Below are 23106 nucleotides of genomic sequence, written 5' to 3' on the forward strand. Positions count from 1 at the left end.
CGCCGAGGCGGGATCTCACGGGCAGCGCTCCCGTTGGTAAAAAAAAAAAAAAGATTTATTGAGCAACTGGATAAGGTACAACAACCCGAAACACGGCACAGGGGACACGGGGGATGCGAGCCGGGGTGAGGAGCAGCGGGGAACACGCACACGCTGTTGAATATCAACAGTACTAAGAGTGGGGGGCGCGGGCAGGACTAGGCGTAGAGGTCCTCCCGGTCGGCAGAGTAGACCTCCCCCTCCTGCAGCAGGGCGAAGTTGAGGAAGTGAGAAGGGCGATGGACCTCGTGGTAGAACTCCTTGGGGTTGGCGAGCTGCAGCTCATACTTCATGTTGGGGTCGTGGCGAACACCTGGAAGAGAGAGTCCATCACCCACCTGAAAGCCCCTCCTGCCTCCACCATTGATCAGGAGCCTAATGAAGCCCTCTACCCTCACGAGGTAATTTTTAAGCAGAAGAGAGAGTTCTAAATCCACAGCGCAACATGAGCCAGAAATGTGTACTCACAGCCCAGAAAGCCACTGGCATCCTGAGCTGTACGCCCAGCAGCGCGGCCAGCAGGGTGAGGGAGTGGATTCTGCCCCTCTGCTCTGGGGAGATCCCCCTGCAGTGCTGCCTCCAGCTCAGAGGCCTCCAACGGCAGAAGGACATGGACCTGTTGGAGCCGGTCCAGAAGAGGCCACAGAGATGATCAGAGGGTTGGAGCACCTCTGCTGGGAGGACAGGCTGAGAGAGTTGGGGGTGTTTAGCCCTGAGAAGAGAAGGCTCTGGGGAGACTCTAAAGGGGCTACAGGAGAGCTGGGGAGGGACTCTTGATCAGGGAGGGCAGCCATAGGATGAGAGGGAACAGTTTTAAAGTGGAAGAGGGGAGATTTAGATGAGATATTAGGAAGAAATTTTTCACTGTGAGGGTAGTGAGGCACTGGCCCAGGTTGCCCAGAGAAGCTGTAGCTGCCCCATCCCTGGAGATGTTCAAGGCCAGGTTGGACAGGGCTTGGAGCAACCTGGGCTGGTGGGAGGTGTCCCTGCCATGGCAGTGGGTGGCCTTAAGGTCCCTTCCAACTTGAACCATTCTGTGAAAATCACCACCCTTTGGGTTCCCCCCACTGGAGATTTACAGAGCAATGCCCCCATGGTCTGCTAGTCAAGCATTTTGTCTGCCACTCTCCTCATTTCCTGAACCCATCTGCAACTGTCTGTGGTTCATCCCTACTGGGCACAGCTTTTCTCTTGCATTTTCCATTATCATCTCTTCTGCCTGACAGGGATTAATTATTCAGCAGCAACAGACCAGACACTACAACCCAGAAAGACAAGATGTCTATTTCTCCCTTCTATCAGACTTTGCTCTCTTGCCACCAAATCATCATTGAGAACTGACATCCCAGTGGTGGTACCAAGGAAAGGTCAGACCACAACGCTGGTATCCCTGCCAGCCACTCTGAGGAAGGTCAAGCTTCGGAACAGGTAAGGAACGTGTTCCTGAGGAGCCATTTCATTCTCCTCCCCAAGCTATCCACCTTGCCTCCCCTCCTCTCCCTTTCCCGGGGCAGCTCACCCATGAAGTTGTAGTTCCAGGACCCTTGTGCTGGGACCATGAAGAAGCCGAGGAAGCGATCCGACAGCAGCATCTGCACTCTCTCGTAATGGGATGGCAGGTAGCCCTTGGGGTTGTTCCCTTTGTCTGTGTTCTGCCTGCCCCACTCGTAGCCGCTGGGGGTCAGTTTGTAGGCTGTCAGCGTGCAGGAGCCCGGTGTGAAACTGAAAGGAAGGAGAGATGGGGTGAATCAGACCGACTGGGGGGAAACCAGAGATGAGCAAACCCTCCCCTTCTGCCAATTTTTTTGTTTGAGACCTCAGGCTCCCTCAGCAGAGGGGGCGCACAGAAGCCTCCCGGCCTCTCACCTGCAGGTGATGATGATAGTCTTCTCCCCATCCCAGGAGGGGTTGTCAGCCATGACCTTGGCGTGGGTGGTGACATCCTGCGGCGAGAGCTGAGGGGACTCATTTGGTTGGGTATGAATCCACCCCAGAGGTTCCATTTCCTGACAGAAAAAGAGTGTTTTAGAGAGAAATGAAAAGATGTTTAAAATAAGACTGCTTCAAGCATGGCAAAAAGCTCACTGGGACCAAAGGGTGCCTTTTCACCCGATCCCACATCAGGCTGGCTTCAGGCCGAGCCCTGAAGTCCCACATCTACACCAGACCAAGGGAAGCTGCCCCACTGCCTTAGGTCCCCGTTACTGGAGACGGTGATCTTCCACCCACACTGGGAGCAGACGCTCAACTCACCTTGAGATACTCATGCTGTGGCAGCTGCCCCGGGAGATGCACAGTCTGGTGTGTTCCCCACTGGGGCACCATCACAATGCACCGGATCTCCTTCACTTGGGGGTTATCAGGAGGGCTCACCCCATACAGGTAACCTGCAATCTAGGAACAAAGACACCAGCCTCAGAAGCACAGAAGAGACCACCCTGTAACTATGTGGGAGCAGGTGGGCCCTGCTCTTAGTTCATAAGGAGAGTATCTCTTGGCCAGCAGGTTCTCACGAGAAGAGAACATCATAATTTTGTTCAATGCTGAGCTTCCCACCAAGTCTGGACCACAAGGAGCCCTCAGGACCTGGCTAGAACTTGCACTGCCAGTGTCTGTCTCGAGCACAGAGGGCTTCACACAGGCAGCAGCAAGTTCCCAGCCCTTTGTCGCTAGGTCCTGACTGCCCAGGACTGGTGTGCGCCCCAGGAGCGAGGGCTACAACTGTAACAGACTTGTTGCACACTCACTTGGGCCCGCAGATCGGAGATGCAGATGAATTTCTTCAAAACGTTCTTAGGAAGAATGTAGGTATAGCCCGTTTCCTTTATATCGTCTGACGAAACGTAAATGTGGTTTGTTCGCAGGTGGAGGTTGGCAGCAGAAATTGCTCTGTGAAGAAGAGACAACAATTAGAGGGTGCACAGTTCCTTTCCTGAACACTCCGACCTTCTCCTTGCACAACTTCCCTGCCTGCTGCCCTACCTGACTCGCCACTCAGTCTTGGAGGAGAAAGTCTGGGTCTCGTAGTTGCTGGTTGTAGAGGTGATGATTTCATCCCCGTGTTTGTTAACAGTACGGGTCTGCGTGGCTGTCAGCTGCGACTGCTCCTTGGTTTGCTTCTCAATTTCTGCAATCTGCTGTCTCTGCTGAGAGGGGGCAGAGATCTCCATGCCCAGGATAATGTCTCGGATCTCTGACTGCGTCAGGGATGCAACGTTCACACTGAAAGAGAAAATCCACCCAAGTCAGGCATTTCAAAACACATTCTGCACCCTTCTCACCAAGGCACAAGCTCAGAACATCCACTCAGGCTGCTATGAAAAACAAAACCACAACTTTTTAGACAAGAGGAGGGACCAAATCACATGATGCACAGATCAGAAAAGGCTTGGTGCAGACATTTTTATCTGCCTTACTAGAAAGCAATTAATAATAATAAGCAGTCTCCCTACAAAGCTGACAGTTCATTGCCAAAGGCCCTTGAAAGCCTTCTACTCTCCACAAGGAGCACTCTGGCCACACAGTCTTCAGAGCAGGAAGGATTATTGACAGGATTATTGAAGCTGGACAGTGGCTTACTTGTTCTTCTTGCCATAGTCAGCAAGGATGAGATCCTTCAGCTGCACCTCCACCTTGATCCACTCCTCGTCTGTCAGGGTTGGCCAGATGTGGTGAGGCTCTGTTATGGTTGTCTTATCTGGTTTCAGAATAACTTTGGCTCGATCGTTATTGACATGTAGTGCCCGGAGAATCAGAATCAGACGAGAGAAAGCCTTGGAGAAGAAAAAAGATGCAGTTAGTCAGAAATAAGGAACCCAAATACACAAGACCCTAGCACAGCACTCCTCTGCTTGGGAATGCTGACACTGCACGGGAAGTGCCAGTGGAATCAATCTGAAGGAAAATTCAGGCACACCCAGAGCCAAGTGCTCCCAAGCAACCAACTGGGAGGGGTTTCTGAAGCCTTGGCTCCTGCTTCATTTATCAACGGCAAAGTAAAATGCAGACTGGGCATGCTGTGCTTACCGTGTAAGAAGAGATGGTTTTCAGCCAGTCATCGTAGAGATTGAAGAGAACCATCTGGGGTTCAGTAGCCTTCAGGATGAGATCACCAAACTTTTCCACTTTCAGACAGGCCTGGAAGGGCAGCTGCAACTCTGAGCCTTTGATCACAATATTGGGGAAATCCAGCAAGTGCACCTGGAGTTTATGAAGAAATTAGCTCACAACTACTGCAGAACATCAGTCCAGATAAAGTCCCTCACAGGAACACGGGACTGCTCTGCAATCTCCCAAAGATTTTACAATGGCCACCCAGAGCAGTATCTGCATTGTTACCTCAAGTGGGTCCAACATGCCCTTCCGTGTCACTATGATCTGCTTAGGCTGCTCCTCCACAGGAAGTGATCGAATCAAGGCAGCCACTTCTTCAGCAGTCTTCCACTTGGCCAGCTACAGAAAGGCAGCAGGGTTAGAGAAATCTCTCTCTGCTAACAGCAGCGTCTCCACGCTTTTGGGAATTAGAGAGACTTAAACCAAATTCTAAAAATACGACTGGAATTTATGGCTTGTTCCAGATCAGTGACAGGGCCCGGCATTTCCTTCTCACTGATCACAGAGGGCAGTTCCCATTCCTGGAGTTCAGTTACTCCTGACTGGCTCAGAAAAAATAGCTGGCTACACCGCCTCCCTGGCTTTGCCACCTGAGTCTTCTCACTGCACTGGGTGTACGGCCAAGTGCAACGTGATTTGCTCTAACAGTGAGCACAGCACTGTTTCTCAAGCCCTGCTTGAAGATGTAAGCTCTTTACATCCCAGAGCCTCAAAAACCTTGCAACATCAATGCCTGCACTCTTTTACATCCCATGCTCGTGCTCTCCTGAGCATAGGCTGCACACTGGACACTGGAGCTTTAAACCTGTTGAGGGGCAGGAAGCTGAAGACCCTCATGATGTCTTCTGCTCAAGTGAGTGTCCCAAGCAGTCAGAGTCCACCCCCACCTCACAGCCCAAAGCACAGCAGGCAGCCAGGCCCTACCTGTCCTAGACGCTTCTGTCCTGCCCACACAGACGTATGGATGATCTTCAGGAAGAGCTGTCCAGTCCTGGGATTGAAGATGAAAATGGCTCCATTGATGGGTTTTGTGGTCAAATTCCCTTCAAAAGTCTGAGAAAACAAGTGAAAGTGAAAAGTAGAGTGAGATTAATGTAGCCTATCCACACACTTACACAACAGCTGACTTGCTGTGTGCTTTGAGCAGGAACTGTACCAGAAATGTAACAGCTGCTCTGTGCACACTGCAAAAAATTGGTTCCATGTTGACTCCTAGTTTTCCATCACACATGCCTCCACAACCACCTCAAGCACAGGACATGTACAGTCCCTGTCCTTTCCCCCCGAGATACACCTCTGGCCTCACCTTGTGAATGGTCACTCTGTACACATTGGTGTCATCCACAAACCAGATGATTTGGTTGGAGAAGAGCTCTCCATAGTTCTGGGAGGAAAGGTATGGTTCTGTGGGCTCAGACGAGTACAGCTGCAACCCCTTGCGGATTCGTTCTCTCAACACATACAGCGCAGGATTTGCTTTCATAATTTTGGCCATAGCCTGCTGGATCAGAGGTTTGCTCCCAGGGAACCAGTTCCCATAAGCACTGAAGAGGAAAACAAACAGAAGACCTAGTTGTTGCCATCAGCTCTGAGATGAAGAGAAAACAGCTACACACAAGTCTTCTCATGTAGCAGCCAGGCACTTTTCTGCCTGCTGAACACTACTGTATGGTTTCTCTTGTGATCTCCTTGGAAGTTGTTCACCTGTGGCTTTTCTCTACACCTCCTCAGTGGGAAGCCACAGCACACACATGCTGCACTCCCAGAAAAGCTGCATCTTCTCTAACAAGCACACTGGAGCAGAGGCCTGCTTGCTGGGACTTTCCCCCTAGTTTTCCAGTGAACAATAGTTGTCCCCTTTCATACGGGACCTTTAAACAAAGCCTGTCCTTTAGCTCCAAGAAGAGTCTGACAGAAATCTCCTAAGAAAACAAATGATTTGTGAGCTGGGAGAACTGAATCATTATTATTGAATGAGCCAACACCAGGCAACCTGAAAGGACTGCCCAGATGCCCTGTCCCATCCACTGCATACCACTGGTTTCCGCCTTCTCCCCTCACCTTCCTGCCTAGAATACAACCCAGTTTGGAGACGTGCTAAGACACAGCCGCAAACTACCAATCACAGTTAAAATACAGAAGGTGCAGATCTCACCTGTGCAAGTTATAGGCCAGATCAATGGCAATGAGCACACCAGTAGGAGATGGATAGATACTCATGTTGTCTGTAGTGTAGTCCAGGAACTTGGCTCTTGCATAGCGCTCAATATCATGGGAATCATAATCTCCCCAGCGCAGCTGGATATCTATCCAGTACTTCTGAGTGGTGGTGCTGTCCATCACATCTCTGAGGAGAAAGCAAGCCAGAACAATTTAATACCGCACAAAATTCTCCTGCAGTTGCTGCATGTCTTTGACAGAGAGTAAATGCCATCAAACACGAACACTGAAGCCAGCTACTATCTGCATACCATCCTGCAAAGGATCCTACTCTCTTCATACAGCAGCTGAACGCAGAAGCTGATAAGAGAAACCCTCAGCCAATGGGGTTCAGCTGCAGGTTTAAACAAAGCAGCAGTTACTCCTCTACTGTGTAGTCATGAGGGTTATCTCCCCCAGGGATTGTCTGGTGAAGATTCAGTTGAACTGAACACAGCACAGGTGCAGACAGTGTCCAGTTCACTCCAGATTCTGGCCCTAGGACAGCACAGCTTTGTGGGGTTTCCTGAAGAACCCTTCAGAGATCCTGAGCTCAGGGGGAAAAATCAACTGGAGGAGAGAACAGCAGCAAAGATAGTCTTCATGTTTTACAGAAGGTAGGAGCTAGGAGGTGCGGCAACCATCTACCCAAATGAGCCCTGCACTTTGCCAGGCACGACTGTGTCCTCCTGTGTCCCCAAAGAAAACCAACCCTAGGGGCCAAGAGATAACAGGCTTTGGTTCAGGATGACCGGCTCAGTAGCTCTGCTCTGCAGCAAGATCAAGGAGAAGAAAAAGGGAAACACTCACTTGGAATCTGCCAACAATGATGGACGTGACACATTCCACTTATAGGAAGCAAAGAGAAGGATATCTGCACATGAGGAATTCATCTTGTATGACTTCCTGGGATGGATAGTCTCTTTCTGCACTGTCTCAATCTCCAGAGCATCCAGCTCTTGATCAAACACCTGGGGAAAAGGCAGTCAAAGATGAGTCGTGTTCAAGCAACCTAGCTAATGAATCTACCATCAACACAGAGCTAAAACAGGCACCCAGGGAAATCCCGTTCCCTCCCCTTCACTGTCAAATTGCTGAAAAAGGGCTAGCCCTGCTACCATCCCTGGGACAAGCTCTGCAGCTAGCAGGAGGCCATTGGTACATATGGAGTATGCACAGAAACAAACCGAGCCAACATACTGCTCACCTGACACAAATCCATGACAATGCTCTCATGGATCTTTTGCCACAGGTGAGCTCGGAAAATCTGAATGAGAGAAATCTTCAGCGTGGGGATCTTGCCGTGCATAAAGATGCCTGTCAAATCCAGCTGCACCTGAAACCCAACATACACCTGCAAAGGAAAAGGAGCTGTGAGAACACACAACAGCACAACTGATGAAGTTTAGAAAACAGAACAGCTACTGTTAAGGAGGTTTAGTTCATCTTTAAGAGATGTTCTGAAAGAATTAGATCAATTAGCTGCTCTCAATTAGTGGAAGTTTCTAGAGGTACAAACTCTAGATACTTACATTGGCTCTGTTAATGGTAGGAGACCACCACAGGGTGAATCTTCTGTTTGGAATTTGGTTCAAACCCGACCTCTGGGCATTCGTCAGCTTCTTCCACTTCATGGACTCCTCAAAGCCACTGGCCTTCTCCCTAGAAAGGGCAGACAACCAATTCTATAAGATATCCCTCATCTCCACTGACTGCCATGCGCCACATAAAATAGAGGCAGGGAACACACACACTGGGAGCGGGGAAGATTCTTTCACGCAAATAAATTTCCATGGATTTGCATGCTGAAGTTCAGTTACAGCCCAGTCCCAGGTGCCCTCACAAGTGATCTATGCAGTGTGCTCAATGACTGAAAAATGGAAAAGGCTCAACAGAATCAGTACAGCTTGAGCTGAGGACTCCTCCTGGTGCACCACTAAGCTCCAGTTTGCAAGACAAGGCCACATCAAAGTTTCTCTTACCAGAAGAGACCCTCCCACGTGGGGAAGTAAGTGCCCTTGAAGAGAGTGTGCTCCAGGATCCCTTCCACTCCACCAAGAGCCTGGATCATATCTGTGCGGTAGTTGTTCAGGTTCCAGAGTTTCCCATCATGGCGCTGATGTGTCCACCAGAATGGGTTCTGTTTCAGGACCTGGAGACAATAGCACACTACTGAGCAGCTTTGTATTCAGATCATTTAACCTGGCTGTACTACTTGTAGGAACCAAAATGATGATGATGTCAGCTAACAAGTAAAAAGCCTCATCCCCTCAGTCCTGGAGGACACAGCGCATCTACACCATGAGTTCAGTCAGTACTACTACGCAACTCAGATTGGGTAGAATCTAAGATGATGTTTTTATCTTTCAGGGACTGGCCTTCTACAGAGCCACCATTAGAGGCTTTAAATAATACATTTTTCCACTGTTATTAAAACTTAAGATTTTGGAATGTTTGTTTTGGAACCTTTTTTTCCTTCTCCAGAACTGATTTCTTAATACTCAGTTGCGCTAAGTGTGGTATTCCCAAAGACGCTGCAATCTATTGAAATGCTTCCAAAGTGGCTAGCTACAGATTTTGGAGCACTTGGTTCTCAACAGCCTTTACTAGTCCCAACACACGGCTCCAAGTTCTTCCTGCAACAACAAAAGAAGTGCACCTACAATAATGCAAGGTGAAAGGACACTGTCTGAACCTCATGCTCAGCCAGAGAAATTCCCAATCAATACCTGATACTGTTTGAAGTCAGTCCTGACTCTCCATCCTTTATCATAAGCTAGGGTATGTCGGTCCTTCTGGAAAAGGGTGTTAATACGAGGAATTCCCCTGTCCCATGAATCCTCCAGATCCTCCAGAGTCAGACGCCTGAAGAAAAAAAATCCCCACACTTTGTTACCTCTCAATTTTAAAGCAATGCATTAATGACTATTTCAGGTGATGAGATCACAGAAATAATACCGGCCTCGGGACTCTGGCAGGAGATGTTCTAAAATGCCAAGCACTCAGAGGCTCAGTGAAGTCTCTGTAGCCATCACTATGAACACACTGACATCAAACAGCAAAAAGGAAAAGCCTGCCCTTGTAAGTGCGCAGAACGAACTGCAAATGGGTCTGATGTCAGCTTTTCCTGCACCACCTGGCATACCATTTCCCTCAAACTGTGCCATGGGCGTAGTATCTGCTTGCAGAGTCTGCACCTCCTCCAGAGGTAAGACAGCAGCTTTGCAGGTGGCCTGTAGCATGTATCATGGGCCCAGAAAGGTCACCAGAACCCTGAGACAATGCGATACTTCCCCCCACTGCCTGTCCCCACACACAAAGACACAGAGAGCTCCGATTGCACATGGAAACACACCTGTTCTGGGCTATAGCCTCTTGTCGCTTCAGGGCATACTCTGCCCATACTCTCTGAGAGTCAATGAATTCACTCTCCCATGGTTGGATGTAACGATACAAATTTGGGATGAGCTGGTCCTCCTCGTGACTCATTCCTGAGCGGAAATGAGTGATGCCAACATCTGTCTGCTTGGACCACCTGCAACAAAGAGGTGCAAGAGTGAGATAGGAGCGATACGAATTCACAGGTCACACTGCCACAACCTACTGTAAAGGCACAACTCACCTCAGGTCAGACTGCGGGATGAGAACGTGGCCCATGGAAAGCATGCCCAGCCCTCCAAGCTCTTTAGGGGTGTAAAACACCACTGGTGGAAAACGGCTGGGCATTTTGGAATTCAGACCAATTTTGATTCGAGTCTGGATTTTATTTTCACACTTCACCAGCAAATCAAGCAACTCTTGAGTATTTACAACAGCTTCCCGGAAATATGTCATCAAGCCAATCAGAGCTGTATTCCATTTATTGACAATCTAGAAAAGAAAGCAAAGGATCAGTTCTCAGCCTATTTTCCAAGCATTTGCAGAAAGCTCTGTCACACATCTTCCTCCCACCTTACCTTAGTGAATGTTGTGGAGCCAGATGCCATGAGGATCTGCCTCACTCTGTTGTGAAATCTCTGCATAGACTCATCATCCACACGCAGGAAGCACTGAGCTGTGCGCTCCTTGGTGACCTACAAAAGCACAGGGACATCAGTTCCCTCCCGGGAGCCCTCTCTCCAACACAGACAGTAAGATCAGCTCTTGCCATCTGGCATTTATGAAACACGGGGAGAGACGAGGCCAAACAGCACCCTCTACAGTTTCAGGTCCCTACTCATCCCCAGCCAAGAATTTCCCATCCCTCTCAGGAAGGAAAGTTCATATCCAGCTCGTTTTAACTCTACCTGCTAGTGGTCCCAGTTGCACAGCTGGTAAATTCATGCTGTTAGGCATCTCCCTGCCAGCAGGTATAAACCCTGCTTTGATGCCAGGTACGGGCCAAGCAGGGATTGCTCTCCCACCCTGTTAAACCCTCTCCCTACCTCATTCTGCAAGTTCCAGACACCATCCTTGTGGGTGAACTCCTCATAGCTGGTGCGGCACTTGGGCAAGATGCGGCACTCAAAACCACACATGTTAAACAGCAAATTGGGGTTATCCTTGCTGTAAACCGACACGAAGCTATTCTCCCACTGCACTGTGGTGACTGATCGAGGCAAGCGGTTCTTGATATCCCAGAATACAGCACGACCACTGAAAAACAAGATGTGCACAGTGACAGGCTGTCTGTTACTGAAGCAAAACAGAAACTGGGCAAGTTCTCAGTGCTTTCCTAGCACTGTAGTCTCTCACACCCATCACTCACTGTCAAGAATTACAGAACAGACCCCTCACCCCTTCTTACTGAGCACCTGTCTATCAATCTCCCACCGTTATTTATTACAAGTAATTTTCCCACTCTCCCACTGCTCATTTTTCCCAGGCTGCAGCACTTACAGGTTCACATCATGTTTCATGAGGCGCATCCGAGCATCCCGGGGCCAGCACTTCTTGTTGTTGTAGCCTACAATGTTCTCATTGTTGGGATCTGGATGCTCTGTCAGGTACCGCTGAATCAAGTCTCTTGCCTCATCTGCTGTAAACCTGGAAATGCACAGAACAGGATCTGGAGTTACACGACCAACTTCTCAGAACACCAGTCTGCCCAAACATATAAGGACTTGCTTATGGATAGCTGTTCGCCATAGCATGTTTGAAGGTAACTATCCAATTTCTTTACACTCCCACTGAAGGAGGCTTCAGTTTCATTAGCATAGAGCAACCCATGACTGTTTGGGTTATCTTTCCATGAACAGACATAAAATTTCATGTCCACTTGCTGGGAAGCCAGAAAAGGCTTATTTTACCAGTGGAAAATCTGTAACAATTTAACTTTTGACATTGTTGCTCTTCTAACTGGTCCAGTGAAGCTGTAGAAAAGCAAACTGAGAAAGCAAGAGGAGGCATGTGGACACCCAGTCATTCTGGGAATTCTGTCAATTCAAATATTCCTGATCTTTCTTAGCAAAGGGAACAAAAACCTCGAGTAGGAGCATACTAATTCCCACTTTCTCAACATCTGCTGCAAGATGCCAGAACAAAAGTTCAGCTGAGGGAAGCAGGGCCCCAAAGCTCTCACCTGAAGAAGATGTGAATACGGTCGATGTATCTGCAGAAGAGGCGAATGGGATGGGCCACTTCAGTGGCAATGTCTTGGAAGCTGAGGAAGTCATTTGGCATCTGGGGAGGCCCAGCCATTTCGCTGGCACGGTGCAGACCCAGCACCAGCAGGTCCATCACAAGCCCATAATACTGGACAATGAAGGAAGCAAACTGCAGCCCACGAATAATGCCATAGGAGTTTGTGTGATTCATGTCCTGAGGAAATTAAGGGAAATTGTGAGAACCTGACTGCCACAATACACCAGAGGCGTTTTACCTAAGCAGTTATTCTTTAGCAAGACCCAGACGGGTTTTCTTACTCCCTCATTATTTCTTTCTCCGCAAGTCTCCTGTCCCATCCTCCTCCATGGGCGCAAACCCTCTCAATCTTACATCCACACACACCCTTTCCTGACAGCAATCATCACCTTGTAGTTGATCACCACGTTGTTCTTGGCTGTCATGTAGTCAGCGATGTTGTGATCAACAATAAGACGCAACAGCCTGTTGAGCAATGTCAAGTCAATCTTCTCATACATCTTCTCAAATCGAGATTCCAGCATCACATTGCATTCACCTTCACTTGTTTCCCAAACATCTTGCAGATTATTAATGCCTGAGGAGACAAACCAGCTTGTCATGTTACCTGACACAATGCATTTCTCAGAGTGCAGAAGCACCCTTCTGGGCACACGAAATCGGCATATTTCCTGTAATGTCTGATTTTTCAGCCTCTGGTGCTTCCAGTCTATCCAGAAATTGGAATAGAAATATGTAACCAATCACAAATGCTATGGAAGTTCTCCTCCTCCAGTATATACGTATATATATTAACCTACAAAATACAGCCTGTAACAACTATTGACTGCAAGTTACAAATATGAAAACTCAGCTCCCAAGGGGACTTGCAGGAAGCAAGCTCCCAATAAGAAAACTCATTTTTGCACGTAATACAAGATCCCACTAACCTTGGCACCACTTGTACACCAACAGTGGAGGAGGTTCGGTGTCAGCAGGTTTGATCCATGGAGGGAAAAGTCGTCGCTTATCAGCCTCATACCACAAGTACTGATCCAGATAAGCATCTGTGATTTTCTCCAAGGGCTCAACATCATAAACAGGAACTAAGTGGCTGTAGAGATCCATGAACTCAATACCCACCTGAAAAAGAAGAGGCAAAACTGAGGCTTATAGTTGACAGAGAACAAGGTTTCAGTGCCATTTAGTTCTTGAATGCAGTGTAACTTTTAGTATTGTCTGGCCTTCACCAGGACACTTACCTCCTTGAAAGCTCTCTGAGTTAGAAGGTGTCGTTTGATTCTGGACAGAGCTTCATGAGGATTATCATAAGCCTGTTCAATCAAACCCAACTCCTCTCTCTGTGACTGATTCAGGCGAGATTTCACACTGAAAGCAAGAAAGAACAGCTCACGCACCCAAGCACCAACAAACCAATGGCCGCTGTATTGAACTGATGAAAGACACTGTTCAAACAAGCAGGTCAAGACAAGACCCGTAACTCTTCACAATCCACGTCCCCAAGATGCCCAATGACCCTTACAAGCATGGTATTGTTTTTGCCCCAAGTGGCAGAGTCCATGAAGAACCCCCAGGTGGCCTCGGCAGTACCACAACCTATAGCCTTTACCAGTCCATCAGGGTAAGTTTTAAAGCACACTCAATTCCAGGAATAACGGATAACAAAACAGCTTCAAACGCCTTTCCCAGTGCAGACATCTGCCCCTTGGCAGAATACAGTCACTTCCCACTGCTTACCTGTAAGCTTCCTTCAGCCTCTCCAGGGCTAATATGAGCAACTTGGTGTCATGCTTGTAGGACAGCGGCGGGAACGGAATGGGTGAGAACCTCCTGCTTTCCAGCCAGTGCACTGTGGTTGTGTACACAGCAACAGCCTCTTCCGCAGTGATGTAAGGCCCATCCTGCAGAAACACAACCCCAGCATTAGTCAGAGAAAGCTTCTCTATGAAAATAGCACAAATCTGGGCAACCTCAGGCAGGACAGAAGTACCTTCAAGTAATTATGCTGCCGTTCCTGCTCAGCTTTTAAATAGAGTCTGGTCAGCCGGCCCAGATTCTTCTTGCAGACAGTTTTGTCCACAGTGGCACCCCGACGGATCCGCTCCCTGTTGTAGTGAGCTGTATTTGTCCACCAGTCAGCTTTTGCCTTCACGTACCTCAGGATCATGTTCTCAATAGGAGTTGGCAGCCCTGGCACCTGGGGAGGAACAGTAACGTGAGGGAAGCAGGAGTGAGCAGTTCTACCTGAGAGATGTTAAAATTGAACCGAAAGGCCAAGTGAGAGACTTACCTTCCAGGGGATATTGGCCTTCCAGCACCGCCAGGCCTCACTCAGATGCTGCAGGATGGTTCTGGCTTTGTTCTGTTTGATTCCTTCTGGCATCATGTCCAGAATGTCATGCATAACGGCTGCCCTCAGCTCCAGGTCAAAGTGAGACTCCACACGCTGCTTCGTGACAGTCTTTGCTACACCCTTTGAGTGACGGCCTGAAAAAAGCAGAGCACTTCAGCAGTTCTGACATTATTGGGCGGCACTCCTCTTTCTTCCTAATATGTGGGTGTGCAGACACATGTGAGTGCGGAGGGTGTCTGAAGAAATTACACTTCCACAACATGACTGATGAGTCTGGACTAGATGATTAGGAGGCTATGGACCCCATAGTGCTATGGAGCAGGGAATCCCATTTCCATTTGGAATCTACTCTGGGGGCACTGGTCTCGCGTAAGAGCTCTAAAACAGTCAGTAGCTCTTGGGATTGGTATGGAGCATGGATACAGACCACCACTTAGAACAGAAAACTGGAATTCAAGCTGGTAAGTAAACAGTATTAATCTTTACCACATACTCCTCCCATCTCCAAGATTTACACAGTGTGCTGACCTTCAAACTGCCTGGCCAGCAGATTCCCCAGCCAGCGTTCCAGCAGCGGCGTGATGCCTCTCATGAAGAACAGCCATACTCTCCAGCCTGGAGCCCAGAAGCCACAGCCAGGACCTTTGCCCACAGGCCCCTGGAAGAAGAGAGACATAGTAAGAGCAGGTCACTTACTGACATTCTAGAATCCCTCCCCTGTTGCTCAGTTTATGTCAAGTCACCATCACGTGGAGAGGTAGAACTTACTGTGTTAAACCGGTAGTAGATTAAATGTTTCAGGTCCTTGCACATACGAATCTGCCTCATCAGTTTGTACTTGTATCGGTACATTCCTGTCAGCTGACCCACATGGGCAAAGATGTACTGCAAGCCATCTGCCAACTGAAACACAGGGAGCACAGTCAGACAAAACGATAAACACTACATATGTTGCCTCAAGAAGCCAGGTTTATTTTACAGCCAGGAGCACAGTGTATTAGGCTATACAAAGGTCCTAACACTAACTCATACAATGATCAATTCTTATAAACCAGTGTAAAAGCAGAATTTCATGCAACGCTGCATGCTTTCATTGTTCCCCATCTTCTCCATAACACTGCAACATTGTCATTTTGTGCATCCTACATAAGCCCACCCAGATATTCCACTCCTCCTCTCAACTTCCGCTCCTCACTTAAAAAAAAACAACAAACAACAACAACAACAACAAAAATCAAAACCCTAGCCTACCTGAAACGCATCCACATTTCCAAGCCTGTATTGGACGTGACTGTCCACCACCAACTTAGTCAGCCGCAGAACCTCTCGGCACAGATGGAAAGCATTACCGAAACGAGATTTTTTCCTTTCCTGGAAGAGACAAAAATCCAGGCTTTATGTAACAATCTTACATAAGAGTGAAACAGCTCCAACTTGGTCAGTCTGTACAACAACTGAACAGCTGAGGCACTGTGGCCTGTCTTACCACACTAGGTACTTAACAATCTTCAGCTAAACTCTATTCGTGAGTAAAATAGCATATGGACAGGTACCTTAGTGGTGAGAGTCTTCACGGGCTTTAGGTTGAAGTTGTAATCCAAGTGAAGGTAGTTCAGGTTCTTTCTGTGGATCAGCAAGTTCAGCATATTGTAGCCCTGGCGACACACCTGGAGGCCTACTTCCACCCAGTCCAGCTTCGTCGACTGGAAAAACTTCGTAGCCTTGAAAGAGCGGAACAGGTACCTGGAGAGAGCAGAGAATATAATCAACTGAATCCCCTACACAGATCAGCAGTTCCCCACCAAACAGATGCCCACTTACCTCTTCTTCTGGGCCTTGGGGGGTCTGTGCTTGAGCGCATTCAGAACATAGTATTTCAGTAGCTTCTGATAGGAGACTCGCACTTTCACTGGCTGCCCTGCTGGGCAGTGCTCACGATACCTAGGGATAAACCATATTTCAATTTCTCAGGTAACTCACGTACCTTAGAGAACAGCAAATCTCCGGAAACTCTCCTAAAATCTCTACAAACCAGCCACCACAGGATGTCTTTATTTCATTTTCATTGCAACAAGACAATAATGTCACAATCACTACAACACCCCTTCCCTCAGGAAAGAACTCACCAGTTCTTGACCAGTGGGATATCAAGAGCTCTCCGAGTCCTCCCAGACCTCAAGTTGAAGGGCCGCGGGGCCCACAGCAGGGCAATGCCATTGGCTGTATTATCTGTGTAGAGTGGGGTATCCTTCAAGAAAGGTTCCACAAACTCTGGCAACTCAAACTCTTCATCATCATCAGGCAACGGTTCCTGACTCTGAAACGCAGAAACACCACACAACATCTGTTTCCTGGTTGCTTCACCTCAGTTTTCAGAGTTAACCAAGTAAAAACCATTTCTCTGCTCTCATGGTAGAAGTGTGACAGTGCTGAGTGTCAGAGAAGCAAAAAGCACACTCTACAAGGCTCCAGTGGGCATGAGAACTAACTTTGGCTGCTAGACCCTAAACTAGGTGTCACGGATGTAACTCAAGGGAGACGTCAGCTCCATGAATATGCCAAGAGCAACCAAAAAGATAAATAATCTACCACAAGACTCTAAACTAACAGTGAATTATGCATTGGGCTTTACCCTACAGAGACCAAAGGACATAGCTTTGTGCAACTCCAGAAGTAGAAAAAGACTACAAATGACAACTGTGGGTTTTTTTTGTGATAGAGCTATTGCTTTCTCCTGAAATATCTATGTGTGTGCGCCACTATCAGAAGCAAGGTTACAAACAAGGCACTAAAGCCCAATCACCTCCACACGTAGGGTTTATCACAGGCTCTCTTGGACAGTGACTCACCTTGACAGAATGTCTGTGTGAAATGGGATTGATCAGTGGATCGAAGTAAAAAGCTGGGAGATCCGGATCTTCTGTTTTAATGAAAACGACGTTTGGAGTATGATACCTGCAATACACAATATGTATTAGAGCATCCCAACAGCTTTCCCCTCCTCACCCTGCTCTTGATGCTGCTGCACTTACCAGGTCAGGTGGACATGGTGTGGCAGGTTATTGTACAGGTATGGAAAAGCAATTTTGTACTCTGTCCTAATTGGCTGCCTGATGATAATTTTGTTGATGTCATTAAATTCATTCCAGTCTTCATCCCTCAAATAAGACAAAAAGAAAATGTTATACGAGCATTCAGGGGGACAGAAAAGCAAACATTTTTGACTGAAGATATGACATCAATGCTTTTCCTTTAGCCTTCTCTTCATACTAACAACCATTCAGTGTCCAAAGCAGCAAGCACGTCACAAATTTAATGCTATAGAGAGCAAACACCCACAAATAGCTCACCCAAGGCAAGACACCTGATAACACATAAACCTTCCCAGCTCTTTTCCCAGATAACCACTTATCTTTCTTCATAAACCCAACACTTACTGAAGATTGATGTCTCTAACAAGAGGTTCAAACTTGGGACCTCCAGGAATAGCCATGTTCAGCGCCTTGGAAGTAAAGAATGCTTTCAGGTCAAACAAATAGAAATAGTTGTCATCTACAAGGTCAGTGAGTAGCTGATTTGCCAGACGGTACAGCGTGGACATCATCGGGAGAGTGAACTGCCAACGCTGGTACGTTGAACCGTTTACATACCTGCAAAAGAACAAAGCACGCTCACTACACAGCCAGAAGACAACTGGGTCTGGTCCTTTACCAAAGGACCAGAAATAACAAAACACCTTTCACTGCCCATCATTTGCTGAAAATATTAAGGAGAGCTAACATGCGGGCCCATCTAGACAAAAAGAAAGGCTGCAGGACTGCTAAAGACCACTATGGACTACATCTGCCCAGAATATACCAACTGCTTCAGTTCCTCTCCTCCATATCCAAACTGATATACAACATCTGTGCACTCTTAACAAATATCAATTCAAATACCAACTAGACAATCCAAGTTGTCATCTTTATGGCATGGTAAGAAACATCAGAGTTTTAGTAGTCAATTGAGCAGCAGCCCTTCTGGACAGAGAGGCCTTGTTTGCCCTTGCTGGATGCTGAAGGCAAGAGGCCTTACAACAATCAGGTTCTCCCTCCCATCCTTCAGGCAAGGTTTTTGTTTCCCCACCAACGTCACACGTAGCCCAGCATAACACAACCAAAGGCTATATACTGCTATGTATAGGTAATTTATGTAAAGCATGTTTCCCCCTGCAGTGAATTGTGGCACATACTTCCTGTTGTCTTTCAGTGGCTGGTGGTCATAGAACCAGTCCAGCACAGGGGCATCCTCCTCTGGATCCAGCTCAAGCTGAATTGCTTCCAGGGGCTCCACATCCAGGATGTTATCAGCATAATCCAGAGGGGGTTCTTCATCATCAAACGGGGGGAATCTCATCCTCTTGAAGTGACGCCTGTCCCTCTTCTCTCGCCTCATCATAATCCACATCGACCTGGCAGAAACCCAGAGACCGTTAAACATTGCTTTTATCACGGATGCACAAGTGTTTGCTCACAAGTTCCCACCAGGGTGAAGGAAGAAGGCACTTACCCCCACTGAGCAATGTACACCGGCTCTATGACCCAGGGAATCTCATTCACAAAAGAGATGGCACCTGTGATATGGTACAAGACTGGAACATCTCTGATTTGCTCCCAGGGCATAGGCATGTTCTCCAAGAGCTTCAGAACAGCATGAGGCATGTATTTCAGAGCACTACAATCAGAAATCAAGGAAAATCAGGGTTGGAAGGGATCTCAAGAGAATAGCCATCCATCTGCCGCAATTACCTCTACACCTTTCACTCCTGAAAACTGCTCGTCTAACCTGTTCATAAAGGCCTCCACTCACAAATCCACAAACTTCCTATTCTATCCTTGTGCTTCATGCATTGGACTACAAAAAAGTTTTCTACTGATTTAGCTTCTGAGAGACTGTCACACAGTAAGAATGTTACATATAAAAATAAAAATTTTAAATGCATTTCTGGAGTTTTTATGGCTAACGGTAAGTTAGTGCAACAGATCATGATCTGTATGAGACAGCCCTCTGAACCCAAACAGCAAACAAGCCCTCACGACGCTTTTTAATCTTGCAAAAAACGTACACTGGCTACTTCATACTCTCCCCCAAATTCTTCTAAGGTAATGTGTTATCCAGAGTAAAGCTTTTCTCAAAAGTTGAAAGCAACAACTTCTTTCGCTTATTCTCTTGTGCGTTGCCACGCTAGTGCAACTGGTTATCCCATTCTCCTCGAGCTACTATGCTGCTTTCTATGCACAACTGTCACCGAAAGCCCTTTGGAAAACAGGCTCTCCCTCCAACGATCAACGAGGAGCTTTGACAGGGCAGCAAAGAACGACTCAGCGCGACTCCCCCTGTGTCATTCAGCGGGGGGGGGTCCCTTACCCCAGGTAGACGCGCTTGTCGTGACGGAACTTCCTATTGGTCATGTCACCGTGGTCGCGGATGATCTTCCGGACGTGCTCGGGGGGCATGTCCTCCTTCTGCGCGTCCACGAAGCCGAATTTCCTCTTCTCCGCATAGCGCTTGGCCTGCAGCTGCTGCCACTTGCGAGCTGCAGGGAGAGAGAGGTGGGGCGGTCAGGCCCGGTCCCGCTCGGGAGGACGGGGGTGCAAGAGTCGACCCTACCCACCTTTCTCCTGCAGCTTCTCCTCAGACATGTAGTCGGGGAGCGGCGCCAGCGGGCTGGGCACCGGGGCGCAACCGCCGCGGTACGGGAAGACGGCGGCCATGGCGACGCACCTGCAGGAGTAGAGAGGGGCTCAGGGAGGGGACGGGGCCACCCCCAACCTCTCCCCCGCCATCCCCATCGGCACTCCCCGCCCGCCCCCGGGTCCCCATCGCCCCCCGTCCGCCCTCACCGGCTGCCGCAACGCCCCGCACTTCCCCACCACAATGGCGGCCCAGCACCGTCGCCACCGCGCCTCAGAGACCCGGATGTGGGCGGGGCGCGCAGGCAGGAGGGCTGTCCAATCAGCTTTCGAGCAGCTTGGGAGACAGCAGGCGCAGCCCATCAGAACGCGGAGGAGGGGCACGAGGCGGAAGCAAAGACAGAAGAGGAAAGGAAGTTGTGCCTGGAGTATACTTCCGGTGGGATGCCCGGCCTTCTCCGGTCCCGCCCCTCGCTGCTTTCGATTGGTGGAGAGAGGTAACGGTGACAGCTCGGCGCCGACTCTGATTGGACAACGCCTGGCGCAGATCACCCCACGCTCCGTGTCGGGGGCGCTGTGGGGCAAGCGGTGCTCCGGGGCGAGGCGGGGCCCGTGTGGGGCTCCCCACCCCCCCCGTGGGGGCCTTGTGGGGTGGGGGGACCCTCTGCGGGGCGGTGTGGGGCACGGTCTGTGGAGCCCCTTCCGTGGGTGCAGTTCCTGCTTGGGCCACCCCCGTGCCGCCCCCCCCACCCCCGAGCCTGGGCCCACCCCACAGCCCGAGGCAGGACAGGAGGACTGCACCCCAGAGACCCCGGGGAGCGACGCTTCCATTCCCCAGCGCTGCCTTTGTGGCCTTACTACACTCCTTGATGCCTCTGCAAGGAGCCACCCCTCCTTGGTGTCCCCTTCACACACACCCCCTCCGGGAGCACAGATGCCCCCGGCCCTCTGCGCTTGCCCGGGGCCCTGTGAAACCACGAGGTCCAGCTCGCTGCAGGCAGACAAGTGGGCTCAACCCATCGCCATGGGCCATCCTGCAGTCAGACCGTTGCTCACTTTAGGGCTTCGGCAGGGCAGGGGTTCCCTGGGGTGTCCCCATGAGGTGAGGGGCCTGTGCTGGAGGGGATCTCGTCTCCTGGGATGTGGGATGGGGCTGAAAGGGGTGCGAGCGGGTGGCAGGCTGGGGCATGGCTCCCCAGCAAGTGATTCCCTGATGGAGATGCTCCCTCTATCCCTGTGAACCCCTGTATGGAGGGATTAGAGGGGCAGGTCCCTTCCCAAAGCCCTTCAAGCCAAGGCTGTGGCATTTTCCATCAGGAGGGACACAGAGGGTACCCCCGCATCCGGCCGCAGTGACCTGCAAAGCCGCCGCTTATCCCACCGGAGCACTGTGGGAAAATCATGTCTGATTAGAGGCTCCCGAAACAGGATTCCTGGGCCCACAACCCCGCGTGCCCGGGGTACACAACATCCACGTGATGGCAAGAATGCAGTAACACAATCCAGGCCTTGAGAAACGTCCCTGGTGTGGGCAGAGGCCGGAGGACAGAGTCAGCGTTGCTGAGCAGGCACAGAGGCTGTGCTAAGGGCAGGGATCGGCGGAGCAGCTCCTGAAAAACTGGGTGTAAATGGGTCAAACCAAAGAGGAAGCCCTGGCTGCCAGCTCTGCTCCAGCTAGGAGCTGTGAGAGGCACATGGGCAGCTAAACACTGCCTGAGGTGACAAACCCAAACACGGAGTAGGTATCTCCAGCACCTGCAAGCTTCCCTGTGCTCTCCACAAATAGAAACGTAAGCAGCTTTGGCCACGAGTCATCTCCAGCCTCCCCCTGCCCACACGCATCGCTCGTCTTTCCCTGCCCAGGCAGAAATGTGTCTGCTCCCTTATTTTCCTCCTCGAAACAAGTGCTGCCCACTCCGAGCAGCATGGTGTTTCAGCCCATCCCCCAGCTTTTCAAACCAAAGGAGAGATTTTGAGTTAAAGGTTATTTGACACACAAAGCACAACAAATCCAGTGGATTTCTCAAAACCAGTACGCATAACCCTGAGTGGGATGATCTTGCTTTTCTACACAGTGCTGGGCTGCTGGGGAACAGTTCAGTGTGTGGGAATCAGTGGGGAACAGGAAATGTGGAGTAAAAAAAATATTTAAAATTCTGATTCCTTGTCCTAGGAAGCCACCAAGGACAGGCAGAGCAAACCACAAGGATCCTAGCTTTGCTGCAAGTTGGCTTCCAGCATCGGGAGTGAGAGCAGCGAAGCCACATGCTGGGTGCTCTGCCTGCAGCCTGCCCTGTTTCACAGCCAGCACTTCCTTAACCCCACAAGTCACAAGCAGCTTGGTGCATCAGGGCTAAAGGCAGAGCCACCGCGGGAGCTGGCACTTGTCCTGCTGCCATTTAGCCTCCCAGTTCCCAGCCCCAAGGAAAGCGCAGCCTTCCCCTTGCACAGGAGTGCTGGAGAGCATCAGCAGGGACAGGAGAAACCTTCATCTTCCTCTGTAGAAAGGAGAGGGGGGGGAAAAACCCCAAGAGAGGTAGACTGTGCCAGCGTACAGTGTATTTTTACTCCGCTGCGGGGAGACATAGTATAAGAAGCACTGTGCTAAGCAGTGAGACCCCTGGAGCAGGCTGGGATCTGAGTCCCTTTTTCCTTCTAAGCCCCTTTCTCCTCAAGCCATTGCATTTGCAGCCATTTATTAAAAGCTCGTGTTAGTAAGAGCTCTTGCTGCTGGGTAAGAGCGCTACACTGGGCTCTGCAGCAGAACTTTCCATTCGTAATAGATACCTAAATCCTAATAGAAGCCTATGCCTTAAAACTCCACATCTGTGGGAAGTGACCATCACATAGCATCATCCTGGCCAGGAACTCATGTTCTCCCACACTCATTTATGGACCCTTAACATATCTGGGAACAAAACAACATGGAAAAAGCTCCAGTTGTCAGGAGAAATTGGCCACCCATCCCTGCAGCACCCGCTGGCCCGTGCTCTGCCCCCAGCCTGTACCCCACAGCAGGCAGCATCCCACCCAGACAGGTCTCAGCCTCTCCCTCCATCACCCACCTGGGACAATCTCCTCGGGGAGGACTCATGAGTGCAGGATTTG

The 23106-nt window shown here is 49.6% G+C and overlaps 1 protein-coding gene across 1 annotated transcript; it reads right to left on the bottom strand.

Moving 5' to 3' along the window:
- Nucleotides 1-39: 39 nt before the first annotated feature.
- PRPF8 (pre-mRNA processing factor 8) lies at nucleotides 40-20079 on the bottom strand (the record flags this gene model as incomplete). Its single annotated transcript, XM_082492918.1, has 42 exons — nucleotides 40-352; nucleotides 1559-1761; nucleotides 1906-2045; nucleotides 2293-2433; nucleotides 2787-2928; nucleotides 3022-3261; nucleotides 3619-3812; nucleotides 4066-4239; nucleotides 4378-4491; nucleotides 5077-5205; nucleotides 5459-5696; nucleotides 6308-6499; nucleotides 7162-7322; nucleotides 7559-7705; nucleotides 7884-8013; nucleotides 8334-8503; nucleotides 9081-9216; nucleotides 9707-9886; nucleotides 9974-10221; nucleotides 10308-10424; nucleotides 10776-10986; nucleotides 11230-11376; nucleotides 11912-12150; nucleotides 12363-12550; nucleotides 12903-13095; nucleotides 13215-13341; nucleotides 13711-13874; nucleotides 13964-14170; nucleotides 14264-14460; nucleotides 14855-14984; nucleotides 15095-15229; nucleotides 15578-15697; nucleotides 15880-16069; nucleotides 16148-16267; nucleotides 16453-16643; nucleotides 17176-17281; nucleotides 17359-17484; nucleotides 17764-17976; nucleotides 18558-18776; nucleotides 18875-19039; nucleotides 19733-19901; nucleotides 19980-20079. 42 exons carry the CDS (start codon nucleotides 20077-20079, stop codon nucleotides 198-200), a joined length of 7008 nt encoding a protein of 2335 aa, XP_082349044.1. The 3' UTR covers nucleotides 40-197.
- Between the last annotated feature and the right edge of the window lie 3027 nt (nucleotides 20080-23106).

The sequence above is a fragment of the Vanellus vanellus genome, assembly GCF_965231255.1.
Source record: "Vanellus vanellus genome assembly, chromosome: 19".
NCBI lineage: Eukaryota > Metazoa > Chordata > Aves > Charadriiformes > Charadriidae > Vanellus > Vanellus vanellus.